Source organism: Lampetra fluviatilis, chromosome 23 (genome assembly GCF_964198595.1).
Source record: "Lampetra fluviatilis chromosome 23, kcLamFluv1.1, whole genome shotgun sequence".
NCBI lineage: Eukaryota > Metazoa > Chordata > Hyperoartia > Petromyzontiformes > Petromyzontidae > Lampetra > Lampetra fluviatilis.
Window position 1 is genome coordinate 984,927 of NC_136297.1, and position 23,766 is coordinate 1,008,692.

The 23,766-nt window shown below is 53.8% G+C and overlaps 1 protein-coding gene across 1 annotated transcript in view; it reads right to left on the reverse strand.

Moving 5' to 3' along the window:
• ENPP2 (ectonucleotide pyrophosphatase/phosphodiesterase 2) overlaps positions 1 to 23,766 on the reverse strand; it is a 78,265-nt gene that overhangs the window by 16,561 nt on the left and 37,938 nt on the right. Inside the window, exons 8-22 of the mRNA XM_078866821.1 lie at positions 22,250 to 22,329; positions 21,823 to 21,942; positions 21,431 to 21,486; positions 19,962 to 20,027; positions 19,413 to 19,485; positions 18,662 to 18,770; positions 17,693 to 17,824; positions 14,746 to 14,777; positions 13,824 to 13,951; positions 12,109 to 12,178; positions 11,782 to 11,869; positions 8,308 to 8,477; positions 5,960 to 6,011; positions 3,466 to 3,605; positions 1,231 to 1,366 (exon numbers count right to left, since the gene is read on the reverse strand). Of these exons, the coding sequence (XP_078722947.1) occupies positions 1,231 to 1,366; positions 3,466 to 3,605; positions 5,960 to 6,011; positions 8,308 to 8,477; positions 11,782 to 11,869; positions 12,109 to 12,178; positions 13,824 to 13,951; positions 14,746 to 14,777; positions 17,693 to 17,824; positions 18,662 to 18,770; positions 19,413 to 19,485; positions 19,962 to 20,027; positions 21,431 to 21,486; positions 21,823 to 21,942; positions 22,250 to 22,329 (1,452 nt within the window). The remainder of the gene's footprint in view (positions 1 to 1,230; positions 1,367 to 3,465; positions 3,606 to 5,959; positions 6,012 to 8,307; positions 8,478 to 11,781; positions 11,870 to 12,108; positions 12,179 to 13,823; positions 13,952 to 14,745; positions 14,778 to 17,692; positions 17,825 to 18,661; positions 18,771 to 19,412; positions 19,486 to 19,961; positions 20,028 to 21,430; positions 21,487 to 21,822; positions 21,943 to 22,249; positions 22,330 to 23,766) is intronic.

Below are 23,766 nucleotides of genomic sequence, written 5' to 3' on the forward strand. Positions count from 1 at the left end.
TGGCCGATAGCATCTTTAATATATATAGGCGGTGGAATTTGGCATCGGCTAACCGCCTGGCTGACTTTACCCGCTCGTCTGTGCTTTGTCCTCGCAAGCTACTAAACTACTTTTTATTGTACCAGGTAAGGCCCCTACTGAGCTATGTAACTCTTATTCAGAAGCGACCTGGCTATCACAAATGATAGCGCAACAAAGTGGCCTCATCACCACGTGGACATTTTATAGCAGCAACCAAATACTCTCGACGTGTGTCAGTTCTCACGTGAACACGGGGAAAGATACACACAAACTCTAAATATACAGCAGCAGGCCTCAGGGTCAGGATCGAACCCACGATATCCTGCAAATCAGGCGAGGGAGTTAGCATCTCCTAGCCACCGTGATGATGAGAGAGACACCGCAAACTCCAAATATACAGCAGGCGTCAGGGTCTGGATCGAACCCACGACCTCCTGTATACCAGGCGAGGGAGTAAACACCTCGCCACCGTGGCGCCCTCGCAACTCTGAGTCATCTTCTATCTCCAAGCGCGAGTGAATACCGTGCTGTGGCAGCGCAGCGGTATAAGTTGACATCACCATTTTAGCCCCTTTTGTGTGAGGTCCCAGGGGCAGGCTGCCCCCTTTTGTGCGAGGCCCCAGGGGCAGGCTGCCCCCTTTTGTGTGAGGCCCCAGGGGCAGGCTGCCCCCTTTTGTGCGAGGGCCCCAGGGGCAGGCTGCCCCCTTTTGTGTGAGGCCCCAGGGGCAGGCTGCCCCCTTTTGTGCGAGGGCCCCAGGGGCAGGCTGCCCCCTTTTGTGCGAGGGCCCCAGGGGCAGGCTGCCCTCTTTTGTGTGAGGGCCCCAGGGGCAGGCTGCCCCCTTTTGTGCGAGGGCCCCAGGGGCAGGCTGCCCCCTTTTGTGTGAGGCCCCAGGGGCAGGCTGCCCCCTTTTGTGTGAGGCCCCAGGGCAGGCTGCCTTCTTTTGTGTGAGGGCCCCACGGGCAGGCTGCCCCCTTTTGTGTGAGGCCCCAGGGGCAGGCTGCCCCCTTTTGTGTGAGGCCCCAGGGGCAGGCTGCCCTCTTTTGTGTGAGGGCCCCAGGGGCAGGCTGCCCCCTTTTGTGTGAGGCCCCAGGGGCAGGCTGCCCTCTTTTGTGTGAGGGCCCCAGGGGCAGGCTGCCCCCTTTTGTGTGAGGCCCCAGGGGCAGGCTGCCCCCTTTTGTGTGAGGCCCCAGGGGCGCGCGGTGCCTTACTCGGGGGGTAGAGGTAGCCGTAGGAGAGGTCGGACGTGGACTTGAAGGCTTTGCAGGCCGTGACTTTGCTGACGGGGATCCGGATGTCGGGCTTCAAGCACTGGGCGAGCGCGGCCGAGGGCTCATTGATGTTGATCTGCGAGGCGTGCACGTACGAACACACACACGTACACGTGTACATGATGTACATACGCGTGCATGTACGCACGAAACACACCCACGTACACACGTGTACGTGACGTCCGTACGCGTGCATGTACGAACAGAACACACACACGTACATGTGTATGTGACGTACGTGTGCACGTACGAACGGAACATAGACACGTACACATGTACGTGACGTACTCGTTCATGTACAAACGGAACGCACACACGTACACATGTACGTACACGCGTACGTACACATGTACGTACGCGTGTACGCACGTGCACCGGTTTTTATTCCAATTCCGTTCCGATGACGAATACTTATACATGCGTTTACGCCATCGGAACGTACGTCATCGGTTCCTGAGGCTCCCACAAGGCCATGCGGGAGGGGCTGTGGCGGTCGCGTCGCGACGGTTCTCTGTGGTGAGTAACAATGTTCATTAAAAACAACGGGTGCTGCTTCTACCACGCCGCTCTAAATCAAATGTAACGCTGTGAACCGCCCGCTCGCGCGTTCCGAGATTCAGAGGTGCACGGGACACCCACCACCCGCCAACGTTGCCGACGTCTCGGAAGTGGGAAAGGCTTAATAGGTGCTCGCTAACGCCTTCATATACAGAGGACTGCAGTGCTTGGGCAATCGTTGGTATCTGCGGTTCCTCCTTCGCGCGCCTCTCAACTTTAAACTATGTCGCTCTTTTTTTCAGAAGCGACCTGGCCATCATAAATGGTAGCTTGTCATCATCATCATCATGATGTGGAAATTTATAACAGCAGCCAAATATGACGTTGATTCTAAATGTGGCGGGATAAAACCGGAGGACCCGGAGACAAATCCATGTGACCATGGAGAGAGAGAGAGACACCGCAAATTCCAAATTAACAGCAGGAGACAGGGTCGGGATCGAACCCACGACCTCCTGTATACCAGGCGAGGTAGTTAACTATATGAAATGATCATTTATTATTATTTATCATTTGTCTCTCCTAACAAAAATACAGTATTTTTGTTTACAAATCCCATCAGCCAAACGGCCTTGTGGGAGTGCATCTCATCAACAGCACTGGTTTAACACAAACAAAACTCTGGACCGGTTTCGACATTGCGTGTCTCATCAGCAGCAGCAGCAGAGTCAGACTTTGCTTGCACCAATGCTTGGTGAACTACCCCAGATGTTCATAGCACAAGGGGCCCTCTCTGGTAGACGTGGCCCCTTGCCCAGGTAAATTATTAACGAGGTTTGCCAAACAAACACACAATGTGCAATCAATCAGTTACTAGCTATTGAAGAGGGATGGTGCTCATTGCAGAAGCACGTTTTCGTGGAAGGCCAAGAGAAGCTAAAACTGAAAACGCAACACAAACTCCATTGTCCGGTCAACTCGTTTAGAGGGGCGGCGAGGATTACGGCGGCGGAGAGGGGGGTTAATTATTGAGTTCATTGTGCCACTATCTGCAGCGAGATGATTACTCTTTGATTTCAATCCACTCGTTTACCCATTGAAGCCTCACCAAAGAGTCTCGATTCTGCTCTTTGTTCAGGGGGTGGTGGGGGGTCCTGCCAGGTTTTCGGCAGGCAAGCCAGCGTGACGTTTAATTAAAAAAAAATATTTAAAAAAATTGCCCGCGTGTCAGTTTTCAAATTTGCCAAATTCGCCGACTGCGTCGCAGCCGCTGGCGGTGCGTGACGGCCCCCCGCCACTCTCCCTCTGAATGGCGCCACTCACGGCATCGCTAGCGCCCGCCGCGAGGCAGCAAGGAAGCGGCGTCACCGCACCCGCAGCGTTAACCGGGGCGGCCACCCAAATTCGAACCGACCGCAACGAGCGGTCAGCGCTCTGCCGCCCACCGGGCCGCCGTGTTGTGGCCGGGCCCCCCCCCCCCCTCCCCACTTCCCTCACCCCCCCAAACCTCGGCCTGCTCGCGACGTCGCCCGGCCACGAGCGGGCCAACCGACCCCCCGGAACGGCTCGGCCACGCCACGTGACCCGCGACGCCACGAGCGGTGAACCGGGGGGGCGAGCGGCCGCAGGGGAGGGCAGGGGGAGGGCAGGGGAGGGCAGGGGGAGGGCAGGGCTCACGCTTTTGGGCAGTGTGAAGGAGGTCCACAGGGGCATGCGGTAATCCTCGCTGTAGGCGCTCTCGAAGCCCGTGTGGTGCAGCAGGCAGTAGCGCGTGTCCAGCAGCACCCTGGGCCGGCCGAATGGTAAGTGGTGATTATCTGCAAACAGATATCGTCGACATCGCTGTCATCATCATCGCCATCATCATCATCATCATCGCCATCATCACAAGCTTCATGGGCCCCAAATCCTGAGCTGCATCCACACACAAACCAGAGCAGCCGCAGCAGCTCATGATACTCGGTGATGCTGATTATGATGCACAAATGGGAAATGAAAGATTTCTCCGGACGGTGTGCGGATACTGTGGTCATAACCCAGAACAGAACCACGGGACGTAGAATGACGGCTCGATGCCCGATTGACGGACGAGGAGGCATCATCAACACCACAGCAGCGATACACTCCATCGACTCACAGTGAGACCCATAGACTCACAGTGAGACCCATAGACTCACACAGAGACCCACAGACTCACACAGAGATCGATAGGAAGGCGTCATCATCACAGCAGCGATGATTCCCCACTCGACTACACCTCCTGACGCAATCATCACGCTCATCGACCACCTCGGTGTAAAATCCAAATGCTCGACATCAACGTCAGCCACACGAAGAGCAACATAGCACCACCACTATACCACCACCATACCACCACCATACCACCACCATACCGCCACCATACCACCACCACCACCACCACCACCATACCACCACCATACCACCGCCACCACCATCATCATCGTCATCTTGGGTAAAGCAACAGTCTGCAAGGTGGCGCAAGCTCTGTTAATGGCGATGAGACAATCGGACTCGAGGACAATGGCAACGCGTTGACACCGCCATCACTGCTATCACGAGAGGTGATGATGTGGATTTGCAGCTCTGACGTCTCGAGCCCCATGTGTGTCCGGGCACAGTGGGCGAGTTCATGTTGCAGAGAGGCTGTCGGGGCACAGGGCTAAGCCGGTGGCTCTTCTTCTTAACCTGGGGGGCATCACGTAGATGCCCTTTCTGGGGGTGCGAGACAGGGCCAAGTTCGTTTTTAGAAGGTAAATAATCGAAAATACAAATCAAGCACGGGGCACGTCAAGTTACACCTTACTTTCTCTCATCAAACCCTGCGTGTCTATTAACATTCTACATTGTTTAGCGATTGAGAATCAAAGGGGTGCAAGGCTGCAGTGAAGGTTAAGACTACGTGGTTCCACAAGTGACCTCTTCGTGACGTCCTTCATCACGTGTCACCGTCTCGTCATCATCACGGTGCATTGTGGCTCTTCAAGTGACCTCTTCGTGACGTCGTTTATGAATCCCTGCGTTGGTTGTGTTGCTCCGAGCTTGTTCCGCGTTATCCGTTGTCGTTTTCCCTCCCGCTTTTTTTTTTATTCGCGTGCACCGTATTCTGGCGTTCTTTCGTGACCAAAAAATGCTTCCTATTTAAAAAATAAATACCTAATAAAATGCCCACCGTCTCGTATTCGCGTGCATTGCGGTGGCTAGGAGTTGTTAACTACCTCGCCTGGTGCACAGGAGGTCATGGGTTTGATCCCGAGCTTGCCGCCTGCTGCTGTGTATTTTGAGTTTGCGTGTCTCTCTCCCCGTGGCTGGGTGGATTTTTCTCCGGGTCCTCCGGTTTTGCCCTCCACATTTAGAATAAATAATCACGCGATTTAGAGTCTTTGACTACAATAAACCTCCACGCGATGATGATGATGAGCCACTTGGTCGGGCTATCATTTGTGATGGTCCACGTTGCTTCTGAGAAAGAGCTCAGTGGGGTCTTAAAAATGAGTTTAGCGTAGATTGAGTAATCGTTAGGCGTGACAACTTCGCCATGCGTGACGATGCCTAATTCAGCGCTGGGTGTTTGTGTTTGTGAATCTTTTTACCGCTGAGTTTTTTTGTTTTGTTCATTCCAAATGCTGCCGGGATAACCCATGGAGCCACTGCGTCCAGGGGTTCTCTACCCCCAACTTCGAGACCTTCTTCAAAGTTCCCTTCACATCGAATCAACGGATCACAACTCTACGAGCGTCATCATCGCCACCCCGCCGTTCCACACAAAGACAAAGATCCCCCGCCCCATATAGCCTGTAACAGGCTGTTGGAGCAAGTGCTGTTAGGAGCACCTATGAAGACCGGCACGGCAGATGAAGGGGGTGAGTGGGTTGCCAGCAACCACTCCCCGCCACCTTTGTCTCCCTAGTGGCGATGTTTATTACGCACCGCACCAGGTACTCATTTGAGGCTAACCGCTACACTACCGCTCCCCACGTGACTGGCCCGATGCACCACAAAGACAGACACACAGACGCACACGCACAGACACACAGGCGCACAGACACACAGACAAACAGACACGCAGGCGCACGGGGACAGACGGACGCAGCTCGCTCATCGGCGCGTTTCCAACGGCGAGGTCGGGCGCAAGGCGGGGGGCTCAACGCACCTTGCGGGACGGAGTTGAGCAGCTGGCGGTTGAGCGAATCGGCCGGGTACGACTGCAACAAAGAAGCAGAGAGGAGCGCGTCAGCGTCGCTGGTGGCGCTGGCGGCGTTAGCGACGGCCTCTCCCCCCGTACGACGGCCTCCTGCGTCGTTGTTGTCGGGGCTGCTACGCGCGTTTTCAGACGCGCTCCCGCGGCCGTCTGGAATGCTCTTCCCTTACGGTATTATGAAGCCGCTGCGAGCAACGCAACTTTAAAATCATCATCTATATTGACGAAGTAATTTCTTTAGAACTGCATGTTGTTGTTGTTGCTGTGTTTCGTTTGTTGCCATTCCCCCCGCACCTCCGATTAGCGTGGGTGGCTACGTACGGTGCGAAAGAAGTTCAACATACAGCACATACACGAGTGCCACCTGGTGCCACTTGCCGTGGTAACACTCGCACCTCACGGCAACAAAAATTACTGGGGTTCGATTCCCGACTCTGGCGCCTCTCTGCGTGTAGTCTGCTAATCAACAAGAACAAAACCATCCATGATAGAGGTTTTGTCAGGGTTAGATCGCGTGAACGTGAATGTGTCGTTAAACCTGCCACCACCACCTCACACAGCCAATGAGTAAGGTTGGCAACGGAAACAAAACGTGGCAATCAGTCGCCTGGCGAGGCTGGTTGTTGTATTTATCGGCGTAAACGTCATGCTACTCGAATTATAAACGTTGTAGTGAGTTTACTCTGCAACACACAACCGGTTGCGTGCTGATCTGGTAACGAATTGGGCACAGTTTTGTTTTCGTGACAAACCCTTGACTGATCGGCTGTGTCGGGTAGTCGTGGTGGCGGGTTCAATGATACATTCATATTTACGCGATCTAACCCAAAAAAAGACCTCTATTATGGATAATATTGGTCGTGGAAACCCACGACTAGGTGTTAAAGCAACAACAACAAAAACAAGCAACTGGCAGTGGCAAAAGAACCTCATGCCAAAGGACTCATTTGTGATTTCACAGCAGCAAGATCGCTTGGTCCTTGCGACATGATGAGCCTCCTGAGAATGAGACTTGAGACTCAGCGAGGCTTAGCCTGAGGTTTGAACGAGCAGACTAACGACAACAACAACAATAAGAGGAATGTGCACGTGAAATAAAAACTAACTTTAACATGCAATCAATATTGCGGCCTAAACGTTGTCGCTGTAGCCGGCGAACGAGCGAGTGGCACGCAGTCGGGAGATCTGGGCGCCACAGTGGCTCGGAGATGTTAACTACCTCGCCTGGTATACAGGAGGTCACGGGTTTGATTCCGACCCTGACGCCTGTTGTATATTTGTAGTTAGTTTGTGCGTGTCTCTCTCTCTCTCTTTCCCCATAGCCGCGTGGATTTTTCTCCGGGTCCTCCGGTTTTTCCCTTCCACATTGAGGATCGACATCACGCGTTTAGAGTATTTGGTTGCTATAGATTTCCACGTGACGATAAGCCACGTGGTTGAGCTATCATTTGTCATGGCCAGGGTAGCTTCTGAAAAAGATCTACACAGCTCAGTAGGGCCTTACCTTGTAAAATACAAAATGGTTAATTTTAACTCGCGAGTTCGCATCCCGATTAGGCGGTCAACTCAGCCCATCCCTTCCTCCTCTCCGGGGTCAATACAATCGGCACCACTTTGCGGGAAGTCAATAGCGGTCGTCCTATAGGGCAGACTCGCCCTCGCCATAGGAATGTGGAATTTCCACGACTGGGTTTTTTTTCAGGGCTGCGAATGAGAGATGAGCACCCGTGCCTCAATGCCTAATTGAGCCGCGTTGGTGTGAGTGGCGAGCGAGTGGTGGGGGGCAAGTGGGGAGGGTGGGAGAGCGGGGGGTGAGTTGGGGTGAGCGGGGAGCGGATGTGGGAGTGAGCGGGGGGTGAGTAGAGGTGAGTTGGGGTGAGTTGGGGGGCGAGCGGAGGGTGAGCGGGAGGTGAGCAGGGAGTGAATGGGGGTGAGTTGGCGTGAGTGGGGGGAGGGGTGAGCGGAGCGTTGAGTGGGGGGGGGTGAGCGGGGCGTTGAGTGGGGGGGGTGGATGAGTGGGGGGGGGTGAGCGTGGCGTTGAGTGGGGGGGGGGTGAGCGGGGCGTTGAGTGGGGGGGGTGGGTGAGTGGGGGGGGGGGTGAGCGCGGCGTTCAGTGGGGGGGGGGGGGGTGAGCGGGGCGTTGAGTGGGGGGGGTGAGTGGGGGGGGTGAGCATGGCGCTGAGTCGGGGGGGGGGATGAATGGGGGGGTGAGCGGGGGGGTGAGCGGGGCGTTGAGTGGGGGGGGGTGGGTGAGTGGGGGGGGTGAGTGGGGGGGTGAGTGAGCTCCGTGCCGCCGGTACCCCGGGGTCGCATTCGCACTGCGGGTCCTCGTCGGCCGCGACGGTGGCCGGGCACGAGGCCGGCTTGGAGACCTCTTCGGGCAGCGCCGGCCGGTGCACCGGCCTCCGCAGGAGGTGGTTCAGGCTGCCGTGCGTGCCGTTGTTCGGCATGGGCATCACTCCCAAGAGGTCTACGCGAGGCATAACACCGAGCGCACCGTTAGCGCAAACATCACTGCAAACGGACTGTCGGGGCAAGTGCTGTTAGCGGGCAGTACCGAAGAAGGCCGGAATGGCACACGAGGGGGTGGGTGGCCAGCACCACGCCCGGCCACCTTTGTCTCCCCAGTCGCAATGTTTACATACCGCACCAGGTACTCATTTAAGGCTGAGTCGACCTAGGGGAGGCCCAGGAACGATTCAGATAATCGTCACTGGTGTTGACTGTGAGCAGGAATTGAACTCGGGCCGCCAGGTTAAAAGTCCAGCACGCTAACCACTAGACTACTACTCCCCACAATACGCACCCTGACACACACACACCCTGACAACAACAACCGCCATTCGCCACTAAGTGGCGGTGACGTCACCACGACGCTTGTGCCAGGCCATGTGCACCTTGAGGCCACGTGAAGTCTCGAACGCCCGCTCGCAGGAGGTCACGGGGCAGACCCAGGTGCCACGGGTCGACTGACTAAGATGACCGTGATGACTGGCTGATGCACCACCTGTGTCCCCTACTGTGCCAACTTGCTGTGCTTTAGCCACCCGGTGCTCCGCTCGTTGTTGTGAGCGTCACTCCTCCGCCCTCCGTTGTTGCTGGAGGGTGACTGCCTCCAACTGCCCAGTAGCGTCCTTCACGAGCCTCCTCCACAGAGGCCGATCTTGACACCGCTGGTACCAGTCATCGGCAAGTCCACTCAGCTCCACGTCCTCCTGTACCACATCACTCCATCTCTTCTCTAGTCCGTGCCGCGCCCGTTTAGCACCCTCGATCCGGCCGAACAAAAGCTGTTTAGGCATGCGGTGGCTAGGCATGCGGGCTACATGACCCAGCCAACGCAGCCTTGCCTGCCGGAGGAGCTCACCGATTGGACTTTGCCCAGATCTTTCAAGGATTTGTGAGCTCCTTACACAATCCAGCCTGGTTAAACCCAGAATAGATCGTAGGCAGGCCAGCCTAAATGTTTCCAGCCGGCGAAGATGCTCCATTAGGGGGGTCCACGTTTCGCAAGCGTAGAGAAGGGAGGGAATGGCTGTGGCCGAGAAGACCTGAAGCTTCGTGCGGAGCGACAGACCAGGTAGCTTCCACACAGCGTTACGCAACCGATGAAAAGATATTGTCGCTCGACTGATTCGGAGTGAGACCTCTGCTGTTAAACTGGAGCCAGTCATAAGCACACTGCCCAGGTATGGGAAACTCTCCACTCGCTCCACTACTGCCCCATCACCGATTGGGAGTTGTGGGGGTGGAGTGTCCGATGGTACAAAATACCCAGGCAGGTGCTTAGTTTTGGTGGGGTTGATGGTAAGGCCCCACCTCTTAATGGCACGCTCCAGTCTCAACAGCAGCGTCTCCAACTCCTCCTCTGAATGAGCAGCTATTACCAAATCATCGGCATACATAATGTGGTTGACCAATAGGGAGCCATCCGTTGATCGCACCCGGGCATCGATCAGCCTCCCATTATATCTGTACCAAATGGAAATTCCCCCAGTACAGCTATTGAAGGCTTCACGAACTACGTGGTCAAAATAGATGTTAAATAATGTGAGAGCCAGAGGACATCCTTGTCGCACCCAAAGGTGTACAGGGAAAGGCTCTGACTCCCGGCCACGTAGTTTTATCCGGGCCCGCTCACCATCATGAAGGTCCTTAATGATCGTGAGCAGAGGGTCATGGACTCCAAAAGGACAAAGAACAACCCAGAGCCCAGGCCTACTGATGGTATCATAGGCCTTGACCAGGTCAATAAAGCAAAGATGTAGGTCTTGTTGGAATTCCCTGCACCTCTGCTGTAGCAAACGGACAGAAAATATGGCATCTGTGCAGGACCACCCTTGCCTGAAACCGCATTGGGGCTCCGCAAGCCTCTCCTCAGCGTGCCTAGCAAGGCGATGTTGAATAATCCTTGCCAGGACCTTTCCCGGCACACTGAGGAGTGAGATGCCCCTGTAGTTGTTACAGTCTGTGCGGTCCCCCTTCGTAAAGAGGGGGACTACCAGGGCATCCTTCCAATCCTGCGGAACCCATCCAGACTGTTGTTATCATGTCATATAGGGCAGTCTGTGCACAAACGCCACCCTCCCTCAGCATTTCGCTTGGGAGATCATCTCTGCCCGGTGCCTTTCCTGGTCTCAGACTCCGGATCGCCTTCAGTACTTCCTCAACAGATGGCACCTCAGCCAGCCACTCACAGGGGGTGACCTCTTCCAATATTTGAGGCACCGCAGCCTCAGCAGGGTTATCCCCACTTTGTGCCATGATGTCCCCTCCCCCAGGACCTCACAGAAATGCTCAGCAAATCTGCAAACCTGTTCCTGGGGGTCGGAGATTGGATTACCGTTTTTTCCCCTAACAATGGTAATAGGTGTGGCGCTGCAGGTTACTTTTTTGATGGAGTTAAATAGTGATTTGTGATCGCGGGCCACTGAGGCAGACTCAATCTCCTCAGCAACCCGCTATCACCACCCATGCTTGCAGCGCCTTACGGCTCTCCGAACCTCCGAGCGAAGGCTGCGGTAAACCTCCTTATTCTCTGACGTGGGATGCTGTAGCCGATGAGAGTGGGCCTGTCGCTTTTTCTCAACTAACCTGAACACCTCCTCTGTCAGCCAGGCTGACCCTGACACACACCCTGACACACACACACCCTGACACACACACCCTAACACACACACACCCTGACACACACACATGAGCAAACTGAAACACTGGTGGTTATGCCCTGTCTATATAGCCCTGCAGAGCCAGTGGTGGAAATTCCACATTCCTTTGGCAGGTGCGAACCGCTGTTTACTCCTTCACAAAGTGGTACCTTATTTTATCTCCCCATTCGCCGCAGGGAGGAAATGATGATGGGCTGCGTTAACGGCTCCCACCCCAAGCAGGATGTGACCTCGTGACCTTTTTCTTGCAAGCCGCTCGCTTTGACCCCCGGAGAGTTGCCGTAGTCAGCGTCGGCACGACGGAGCCATGTGCCGGGAGGAGGAGGAAGGAGGAGTGAGGAGTGAGGAGGAGTGAGGAAGAGGGGGAGGAGGGAGGAGGAGTGAGGAGGAGTGAGGAGGAGGGGGGAGGAGGGAGGAGGGGGGAGGATGTAGGAGGAGGGGGGAGGTAGGAGGAGTGAGGAGGAGGAGTGAGGAGGAGGGGGAGGAGGAAGGAGGGAGGATGTAGGAGGAGGGGGGAGGAGAGAGCAGGAAAGAAGAGGAGGTAGAAGGAGGTAGGAGAGAGGAGGGAGGAGGAGTGAGGAGGAGGGGGAGGAGTCACGCGCTCACCACACATGAGGTTGTAGAGCTCGATGTTTTCCACTGGGTCCACCTCTGTCTTGTATTTGAAGCTGGGACCGTATCCAATAAAGACTGCCTACAAAGCAAACACCGCCATCGTCATAATCATCATTGGCGTCATCATCAGCATCGGCATGATCATCATCGTCGTCAACATCATTGTAATCCATCGTCGGCATCATTAACGTCATCGGCATCATCAACGTCATCGTTATCATCATCATCATTGGCTACAATCATTCAGTTCTATCGCTGCTCCAAGTGGGAACTGCCCCCGTGCCGCGTGCCACTGTGCCCGTGCAGCGTGCCACTGGCCTGCATGCTCTCGTAACGGTTGTCGTAGCCGTGCTCCCCAGAGAAGTAATCCTTGTCGCCGCTCTCCTTCCTGAAAGCAACGACGCGCACGCAGGGCGGACCGTTACAGCTCCGTGCAGACGTCCCGCAGGTCACGAGCGAACAAACACAAAAAACCGGAATGAACAGCCGAGCGCAATGAACAGCTGTGTGGATGTGCCCCCCCCCCCCCTCCAACGGAGACTGAGGTCAGATCTCACGCACGACCCCCGTGGGCCTGCACGGCGGCATTCCTCCAACAGGCCACAGCCGTGCTGATGAGGATCAATGAAGTCGTAACTGGTTCAGCAAAAGCGTTGCTTGGAGATTTAAACAACTATCCAACATTTGTTTTATTGTACCAGGTAAGGCCCCCACTGAGCTACGTAGCTCTCTTTACAGAAGTCACCTGATAGCTCCAACGAAGGGGGCTTATCGTCATCATCGTCGTCATCGTGTGGAAAGTTATAGCAGCAGCCAAATACTCTTAAACGCACGACGTTGATTCTAAATGTGGAGGAAAAAATCGGAGGACCCGGAGAAAAAATCCACGCGACCACGGGGAGAGAGAGGGGACGACTCAGAGGCGTGAGTAGGAAGAACCACAGCTGAGGAGTCGGGAAAGCAGCAGCAGCAGCGGCCACACGGTGAGGAGCCAGGGCTACCAACAATTGCCCCCAAGCTCTGCGGTCCGCTACGTATGAAGGTGGGATGGACCAAGTGATGACAGGTGGTCACTATACGACACGTGGGAGGAGGCCGGAGCACCCGGAGAAAACCCATACCCCACACACGCGTGCGAGGGGGAAACACTCTATCCCATACAGATGGCATTCTCCTGGCAGGGCCATCCATTGAGTACGTATGCACGCAAAAATCTGTCAAAACTTGACCCCTCCCCCCCTCCCTGTACGCACGCGGACTTTTTACACCCCCCCCACCTGCGTACGTACGCTTGACGCACCCCCCCCCCGAATCCTATAGAAGGCCGATACTTAATCCACGCAGATTAAATATCGGCCACACACAGCTTTGTACAAACAGTCATACTTGGCCGTGTTATCCATCCTGACTGGTTATTCAAAAACACGTCTATTATAATCTTAAAACACAATTAAAACTCGGTGAACTCGTCTCTATATAAAGCGCGTCGACTGAACGTCTGCTGTAGCAGTAGCCCGATGTACAGACGAGTGTTAGTACTGAAGTCCGGGCAGCAGCAGCACGAACAAAGAACACCGCGGCAGCTAAAACCTTGAGCCAGTGGAAGTCTGCAGTGAGGCCAGATTGATCCTTGGGGCAGGCCGCCAGACGATGTCAGACTCACTGCTGAGCTGCGTGAGAGCTGCAGTCAGGGGCATGGTGGCATACAAGTGACACCTCTCCCACAGGCCTACTTCTCCCGCTAGTACTTGTCTGGCAGCTGAAGAAACTGAACTGTGGCTCATTTGAAGGCCAATGTAGACAAATTATTATCGAGGCTTCACCCCCCCCCCCTGTTTCCTATGCGTACGCACATTGTCAGTATATGGATTTTGGTTAACCCCCCCTCCATGCCTGCGTACTAAATGGATGGCTCCTAACGGCTTCCTCCTCGACGCGCCCGCGTCGGTGATCCACCGACCCTCGCTCACTGCCTCCACGGCCCCAGATTGCCTGGCCACTCGCAGTCGCCCATCGCCGCACACGACGCTTACTTGTCCACCAGCCAGCGTTCGTCCACAAAGAGGTGGATGTCCTCGATCCGGCGGTTGAAGGCGTAGTGCAGCCTCTTGGGCAGGTGCTGCTTGAGGTACGGCCGGAAGTGCTGATCCGGTCTGCGGCACTGGGACGGGCGAGCGAGAGGGGCGAGGCATCGTCACCCGGTTCGGTCGCACCGCCGGTCCGTGCGTGTGTGCGTGGTGAGCGGTAGTGTAGCGGTTAGCGCTACGAACCCGGCGACCCGGCTACCCGGGTTCGATTCCCGCTCACGGCCGACGCCAGTGGCGATTCGATCGACTCAGCCTGGATTGAGTATCTGTTGTGGTGTGTAAACTTCACCGCTGGGTGGATAAAGGAAGCCGGGCGTGGTGCCATGCCAGCCTTCAAAGGTTCTGCTCGCTAACATCACTGGCCCCAACAGTTTGTACAGATTAATTTTGCCTTTGCAGTGATGTTTACATGTATGTGTGCTCGCATTTGGTGATGTGTGCGCGTGTGTGCGCATGTATGTGTGTGCGTGTGTACGTATGTATGTATGTACGCATGTTAAACTTTTTTCGCAACGTACATAGCTAACCGTGCTAATCGGAGGTGCACCTAAAAACTACACTTTTTATTTTAGCAGATAAGGCCCACTGAGCTTTATAACTCTTTTTCCGAAGCAACATGGTTATCACAAATGATAGCTCAACAAAGTAGCTTATCATCATCACGTGAAGATTTATAGCAGACGCATGATTTTGATTTTAAACGCCTAGGGAACAAATGTAGGACCCGGAGAAAAATCCACGCCACCACAGGGAGAGAGAGACACCAACTCCAGGGTCGAGATCGAACCCACAAACCCTCCTGCATACCAGGCGAGGTCGTTAACATCTCCTAGCCGCGGCACGAGACGGAGAGGAAAAGCAAACTTACGGTTAAGTTCGCCATGACAGCCTTTTGGTCGACTAGAGAGACACAGAGGGGAGAAGTGAACAACAACACACAGTGTGAACATGGCGGCAGGTGCCCCTGCACAACACCTGGGCTACTGTACTCAGCACACAGCATCGGCGGCGATGACGATGACGTCAAAAACACACAACCACCGGAGCTACCAATGCTCTGATACTTGCATTACCCTTGTTCTGTCCGCCTTTCTGTCATCGTTCTCTGGTCCAACACCGGTGGTGAGACAAGGTCATAAAGAAGGCTGCCGTCTCTCGTGTAGGCCAATCAGTTTCAAAGGCAATGCCATCTATCATCAGAGCACATTTGTCTGCATGTTTTGCCGCACGTGTGGTCAATGCAGCCTTGATGCCTTGCAAAGGTATAATCTATTTGGTGTTTGAACATTTTAACACCTCCTGTTTTATTGTCATCAAAGGTGAAACCTATTATTATTATCATTTTGGACCTCAGCTATAAGTGTTCTGATACTTTTATTCCCCTTGTGCTGTCCGCCTTTTGGCGTCGTTCTCTGGTCGAACACCGGCGATGAGACAAGGCCATGCAGAAGGCTGTTGTTTCTGGTGTTTGCGAAAACAATGCATGTATTCCATTGGAACCTCATTTGCCAGTAAAAAATATGATAATTGTTTTTTTTACCCTTTTATCTGGCAACAAGATAAAAGGGTAAAAAACCAGGTGTCAGTTTTGTTGCCAGATAAAAGGGTAAAAAAAAAACAATTATCAATGCATGTATTATTATTATCAGAGGACGTGTGTTTGCATGTATAGCCGGTATGGCCCTAATGTCATAAATCACACGTTTAACTGTGGAGTTAATGATGACCATGGATTGGACCCATAGACGCACGTGACTGCACAGTAGGCCACGTCCACCAGTGGAGTAATCAATTCAGGGTTCAGGGCATCTATTCAGATTCGGATGAAAGCTGTACAGGGAACACGTTCCTTCGGAGTGGGCAGGTAGGAACTTGGTTGGACAGCGCATTCGTGAGATCCGTGTCACGCGGCGTGAGCTGCGTGGGGCGGCGCGTCACGTGGTGCTGAGCCTGCCCGAAGCGCTCTATGAAATACAAATCGAGGGCGTGGCTATGCACGACAGACAGACAAATAATCCCTGGTGGGCAGTGTGGAACTGTTGTTCCTACCTGTATTAAGCAATGAGGTGCTGTGTAACGTGGGGTCGATTGGTGTGCATCTGGTCATAACGAATGTTCCTCAGAAGAACCCTTTGAAATAAAGAGTTGCCGTTCCACAACACTCTGGTGGTGGAGTTACTCGACCCTCAAGAGGAGGGCAGAACACAACGCACGAGTATTCCCTCGTTGCCTCGGAACTCGTCTATCGTTGTCTTTATTAGCCGGTCTGTCCCCTCGTTACGATCACGGGAGGAGAGGAATAGGGCGAGCCGGTTACACGTAGTTTTGCCACAAGTGGGGTTCATGCAGGCATGATGATGCCTTGCAATAGGTGTTGTCTATTTAGTGTCTGAACATCTTAACACCTTCCGATTTTCTTGCCAGAAAGGGGAGAGCCGATTCTTAGAATTGTTTTATTATACAAAGACAAAGATCCCCCGTATAGCCTGTAACAGACTCATAATATAGGTTTTTGGGTCAGATTGCGTTATTTATATATGTGTTGTAACCCTCCACCACCCGACGCGGCCAAACAGTAAGAATGAAGCTGATTGTAATTACCAGCGAAACGTCGTACTACTCAAATTTTTAAATGCTGTTGATTCTCTCTTCAACACACCGGTGGGCTAAAGAAGTGAATTATTTTGTCCTTTGAAAAACGTGACACATTTTTTACTGTTTGGCCGTGTCGGGTGGTGGAGGGTTACAACACATTTATAAATAACGCGATCTGACCCAAAAACCTATATTATGAATAATATTGGTCGCGAAAGCCTACGTGTTAAACTGTAACAGACTGTTGAGGCAAGTGCTGTTAGCGAGTAGTAGCACCTGTTAAGGTCGGCACTGTGACGCATGAGGGGGTGGGAGACAATGGCGGCCGGGCGTGGTGCTGGCAACCCACCCCCTCGTGTGACGTGCTGGCCTTCATAGGTGCTCACTAACAGCACTTGCCCCAACAGTCTGTTCAGGCTATACAGGCGATCTTTGTCTTTGTTTAACTATGGCAGGAAAATCATAGCAGAGCAGGGGGGGCGACGATAGCTGCCGAGTGCGTTAACGAGTGATTTCTCGAATCTTTGCGCAATCGCCTGCTCTCGCGAAGGACTTAGGCGGAGAACATTGTTTGGTTAACCCGCGCCGTCGCTGTTCGAAACCGCGAGTTTCTGGCAGCGAACGCGGCGCCACGGCGACAGTGAAAGTACCGTACAAGCACAGTACAAGCACTGTACAAGCAACGTAAAGCACTGTACAAAATACAGTACAAGGACAGTACAAGCACAGGGCCGGCCCAGAGTGGGCCTCACAACAGAGCACCTGACAAGGGGGGCCTGGGTTTGTGTCGCTAAAGAATGAGGGGGCCCAGCTCCCCCTCGCCCACTTGGCCTCTAGGTCGACTCGGCCTCAAGTGGTGCTGGCCAATCCACCACCCCCCGTCATAGGCGGGCCATGTCGGTGCTCGCCCACAGCACTTGCCCACAAAAGAGTTCGGTTCAGTTCAGTTGATTATGAAGTGAGCTAAGAAGCACTTAGGTAGGGTTTCATCAATAAAAACACCAAACATTCAACGTCCTGTCGAAGCTAACATGGGGGGGAGATCTTCATCCGTCTGTCCGTGCATCAGCGCGCGCGGGGAATCTTTGTCTTTGTGTATGTGCCTTAATGTGCACATAGCCTGGCACAAGCGCCGTGGTGACATCACCGCCACTTAAGTGGCGAATGACGGTGGTTGTTGTTGTGTGTGTGGGCGAGTTGGCAATGAGTGCTTTGCTCACACGGTTGCTGGCCGGCGGCGGCGGCGTTGGGGTGGATGCGTGCCGACGAGCCGTGGACGAGCTCAAAGTTGTCGACGTTGGTGAGGTAGGAGCTGAGGAACTCCACACGGCTGCGGCTCACGTCGGCCATGCCTGCGCCCACACGCGGCGACACCGCAACCTCCAAGGTTAATTCCAAACTCCAGAAAAACAAACTATCTAAGCAAATTTTTGCTAGCATGTCTTTTATCTTTTTAATGTACGTTTTTCAAACCAGAGGACCCAGAGTAAAAATCCACGCGACCACGGGAGAGAGTCAGAGACACGCAAACTCCCGATTTACAGGTGGTCGTGGGGTGTGCTAGGAAACAAGAAGTGAGTGTTGAGTGAGGAGCGGAAACGAGGTGAGCAGGGAAGGCCCCACTGAAGCTATCATGGAGCTATTTTTACCAGAAGCGACCCTGGCCTTCACAACGAGGGCTCCGTTTGTGCCACGGAACGCCGTATGGGCCGCTTCTCGCCAGACCGCGTGTAAGCCGGGCAACTGCTGTCTGAAGATTTAGACTCAAAGCGACACTCGCGGACGTTTATTGAAACTAAAACGATTAGAATGTTTATTTTTATTTTACCAGGTAAGGCTCCAACTGAGCTACACAGCTCTTTTTCAGAAGCGACCTTGGCCATCACAAACGATAGCTCAACGAAGTGGCTTATCATCATCTTCATCATCGTCGTCGTGCGGAAATGTATAGGAACAGCCAAATACTCTAAACACACGTGATGTCGATTCTAAATGTGGAGAGGAGGGAGGAGGAGGGGAAGAAGGAGGGAAGGAGGAGGGGGGAGGAGGAGGTGGAGGAGGGAGGAGGAGGGAGGAAGGGGGAGGAAGGGGAGGAGGAGGAGGGAAGGGGGAGGAGGAGGAGGGGGAGGGGGATGAGGAGGGAGGAGGGGGGTAAGGAGGAGGGAGGGGAGGAGGCTGCGGTGCGTTACCGTGGTCCGACACGAACATGATGTCCACACACTTGTGCAGGTTCCTCTGCTTCAGGCCGTCCATCAGCTTCCCCACCAGCTCGTCCACGTACACGAGGATGTTCTTCACCTGCCGTGCACCCGCACGCATAGAAAGACAAAGATGCCCCGTATAGCCTTGCCGGCCTTCACAAGTGCTGCTCGCAAACGTCAACACTTGCCCCAACAGTCTGTTAAAATCCATACGGGACATCTTTGTCTTTGTGCACGTGTGTGCGTGTGCTTGCGTGTGTGCGTGTGCTTGCGTGTGTGCGTGTGTGTGTGCGTTTGTGCGCATCCCTTTCCTGTAATCCCCCCCCCCCACGCGAGCGTCCTTGCCGAGAGCATGCCGTGAACTCCGGTGAAACTCGGCGCTTGTCCCTGAGCGTCTCTCGTTGCCATCGGACCCACACCGCCGCCCCCCCCCCCCGCCCGCCACCGCCACCACCCCCCACGCGAACCTTCGTGCGACCGCCGAATTGTAACCACACGCTGACCTCCACCCCTCCGACCCCCACGCCGGCACAAAAAACGCGTCGTCCGTTTCATCTCCACTGGCGCAAGAGAGGGAGGCGAGGGCGAGAGGGAGGCAAGCGCAGGCACGTGCGAGATAGCGCGGGTCGCGTAGATAGCGCCGCATGGGCAAGCAAACAGCGGGGACCGGGGTGGGGGGGGGATTGGGGGGACGGGGGAGAGCCCCTTTGAAGGGATTAATAATTAAAAGTTCACGAACCTTGAAACTGTTGGGCCCGTAGAGGTGACCGTTGAGGTCCGGTTGCTCCACGTACAGACCGTACACGATGGGCCTGCGGGGCGAGGAGCGAGAGAGGCGGGAAGGGGGGGGGGGGCAAAGGGGGTGGGGGGTTGGGGGGGTATGTGTGTGGGCAGCGTTATGCAACGCATCGAGGGGGCCCAGAAAAATAATGTAAAAGGCACAGGTGCAAGTCAGCGCCGTGGTTTGTGTTCACAGGGACGTAGACACGCGGCACATCGGGGGGGGGGGGGGAATAAGGTGTGAAGCACAGGTGCAAGTCAGCACCGTGGGTTTAATAGGAAAAGAACAGGGCACGAGAAAGACAGAGTTTATAGTGTTCACTACAAACTGTCACTGCACAGGCAACTGTTCACTCTGGCCTCCACTTGTTGAGTTGCGGGGGGAAGGGGGTGGTCAAAGTGTGTTAAGGGAAATACAAAATAATAATGCTAAACCCATAGCAGCGAACACGATGATGTAAATAGTGGCGCTGGATTACCACGCGAGGGTTTTTGCCAAAGAGCTCACCGTTCGGCTGGGGGAAGGTCCAGCCAGCGCAGTATCGTGAACAGGCGCAGGTCGTGGTTGATGCCGCTAGAGATCGGAGAGAGAAACAAACCTCAGCGCAAACCATCCTCCCCTCCTGCTCCCCTCCTCCATAGTGCGTGCGGCTGGGGAATTCAACCAAACTGGTAAAATATATTTTTCCAGAAGCGACCTGGCCCATCACAAACGATAGGCACAAGGAAAGTTGGCTTACCATCATCATCATCATCACGTAGACATTTATAGCAACAGTCCAAAAACTCGCGCGACGTCGAGTCCAAATGTGGCGGGGGAACAAAAACCGGAGAAAAATCCACGCGACCACGGGGAGACAGAGAAATGCAAACTCCAAGTATACAGCAGCAGGCGTCGTCAAGGGTCAGGGCTCGAAGCCCACGACATTCCTGCATAGCAGGCGAGGTAGTTAACATCTCATCAGGGTAGTGGGAGCCCCAAGGTGGTGGCCTTGCAAGGAAGGTTGAACGATATGATGCGTGATGCGATGAACTGAGATGATGCAAAGTAAGTAGAGATTTTGACATTTTTTCCTGGCAATAAAACAGGAGTTGAGATGTTCAAACGCCAAATCGATTATACCTCCCGCAAGGCATCAAGTGCCGCATTAACCACACACAGTGCTTGTGGTGAACATGCAAACAAACATGGCTCTGATAATAACAGATGGAATTGTCTTTGAAACTGATTGGCCTACACCAGAGACAGCAGCCTTCTTCAGGGCCGAGTCTCACTACCACCAGCGTCAGGCCAGAGAACAACAAAAGGCGAACAACACAAAGACAATGCCACACGTATCGGAGCATTTACAGCCCGGGGTGAGCAGCTACATCGTGGGACACTTTTTTACAATATCAAAGTATAAAAATGACAACAGGTGTTACCCTTTCTAAATGGAGAGGCCCGTTTTTGGGGCACCAAAGACAAAGATCTGCCCGTGTAGCCTGTAGCAGACTGCGGGGGGCAAGTGCTGTTAGCGAGCACCTATGAAGCCCGGCACTGTGGCACACGAGGGAGTGGGTGGCCAACACCATGCCCGACCGCCTTTGTCTCCCTCGTGGCGATGTTTACACACTGTACCAGGTACTCATTTGAAGCTGAGTCGATCTAGGGGAGGCCCAGGACCGGTTCAAATAATCGTCACCGGTGTTGGCCATGAGTGGGAACTAAACTCAGATCGCCGGGTTCGTAGCGCAGTGCAAACCGCTACACTACCGCCACACACACACAAAGTCAGAGATCCCCCGTGCTGCCTTAACACACTGTTGGGGCAAGTGCTGTTAGCGAGTAGCACCTATGAAGGCCGGGGTGGGTGGCCAGCACCATGCCTGGTCGCCTTTGTCTCCCCAGTGGTGATGTTTTTGCACATCATTTGAGGCACAGGCACACACACATGTGCCCCTGCTCCCCCCCCCCCCCCCCCCTCTCTCTCTCACCTTGGCCAGAAGAAGGTGCTGGACTTCTTGTCTTGCTTCTCCACCGTGATCCAAATCTGTGGGCACGAAAAAAAACAGGCATTGCTTTCTCAACCACCGGCGCTGGTATTTAGCGGAATGTTAGCCGGCTGGCGCCCGGATTGGAACCTAGCCTGGAGGCTGGCGCCCGGATTGGAACCTCGCTGGGTGGCTGGCGTCCGGATTGGAACCTCGCCGGGTGACTGAAGAAGAAGTAGAGGGAAGAATAAGAAACAACGGCCATTTCCAAATACATAACAACTCGCCATCTGTAGAAACGGCGCTGTTGGTGATTCACGACTGGACTGGTCCCACTCCCGCCCCTCCCCCTGGGTACTCAGGGGCTGCCCCCCCCCCCCCCCCCCGATACTCACGGGCTGCCCCCCCCACCAGCGGTGCTTGAGCTTCTCCTTGCCCCGGTAGGTGAAGGTGGCGTTGAACTCGCTGTCGTAGATGACGTTGTCGATGATGCCGTGGGACTCTGGGTAGAGGCCCTGAGCGGTGACCCGGGCGGGGAGAGGGGGAGAGAGACAGTGAGGGAGGGAGGGAGGGAAGAAGGGAGCGAGAGGGGGTAGAGAGAGAGGGGGGGCAGAGAGGGGGGGAGGGGGTACATAAAGCAAATATAAAACAAAACGAAATGATGAACGAAGCAAAGTGCCAACTACACCGAGCATCTTTTTGTTTCCTCTGATCGCAAAAAAAGAGAGGGAGGGAGGGGCTGCGGGGCACCGCGTGACGACGCTGAGCCGGCTAGGCCCTCGTGCTCCTGTGGCGAGCGTCGCATGCGCTTGGTGGACTCACCGTGACCATGCTGTAGTGATTGGGGAACGTCTTGGTCGGGTACATGGGCCTCAGGTGGCGCGCGCTGGTCCCGCACGTGCCTGGGGAGACGCAACGGAGCGGACACGCATACACGCGCATACAACAACAACCGCCATTCGCCACTAAGTGGCGGTGACGTCACCACGACGCTTGTGCCAGGCCATGTGCATCTTGAGGCCACGTGAAGTGTCGAACGCCTGCTGGCAGGAGGTCACGGAGCAGACCCAGCAGGTGCCACGGGTCGACTGACTGAGATGACTGGCTGATGCACAGAGGCGTAGCTAGGATATTTTGCGCCCGGGGACGAACTATAAAATTGGCGCCCCCCCCCCCCTCCCCTTTAATCACATTTTCCTATTACATCGAATAAGGAATAACAATTAAAATTTTAATGAAACATTGTATTTAAAGAAGCAAATTTATATAAATTATATTACATGGCTCACTCAGTAACTGTCGTAGACTGGTTGACATAGTCTACAAAAGATTAATTTTTCTTGATTTCACTGTCGCAAACTGGTCAATCACGTAATCAAAATCCAATGTTTTTTTCCAATGTTTCTCTTTCAACGCTAAGAAGAGCAAGATCACTGAGACGATCTTGTCCCATTGAAGCCGCAAATACGACAAAATAAGTTTCAATTTGCTGAACGACCGCTCACAGCTTGCAATTGAAACTGTTATTGTTAATACAAAATTTGCAGTGAAATTCGCAAATTCGGAAATATGTCGTCTCCATAAAACACGATAAAACCAAGAAGATCCAAAGGAGTTTCTGGTAGAACTTCATTCCGGTTACTGAGCAGCATTTTGCAATCACCAATTTCTGTGAAAAGTTCGTGGTCATTGATGTCGGTGTCATAGAAATTTCCAAAATCTGTGCAATTTCGACGAATTGCATCGACATCTGTGTTGGATAGAAGAGTTTTGACGTCCAGCAAAAATCCAAATTTTGTGTTCAGGTCTTTTAGTCGTAAAAACCGTGTTGACATCTCCTGTTGAAGTCGATAAAATACGCTCTTCATAACGCGCACAATTTCTTCTTCTGCTGAAAGTCCTGCATTTCTTGCCAGTTCTCCTGGCATCTTCCGACGTCGCCTAATTCTTTTGTCCACATCGATCCCCCAGGCTGTGCATCTTGTTTTTGAGTTTTCTACAGCAACTTGGCTCAAATCATCACGAAGCTTAACAAATTCATGCTCCAAAGATGTAAGATCAGTTGCTGCTTCCTTTAAATTCATAGTAGGATCCTGTAAGTGCTTCTGAACACGATCAATTTTTCCAAGAATGACATTTCAGAAATGTAATAAAACTATGAAGTTAAAATGTAATACGCATGCCTGTAACTGTTCTGCATCACTTCTGGTTTCAGGCGTCCTAGTTATATCCTCCGATAAATTGTCTAGCAGCCCTACTAGTTCATCCAGTCCTTCATAGATAGCTTTAACAGCTTCTGATCGTGCACTCCAGCGTGTTTCAGGCCGTCGTAGTTTCCG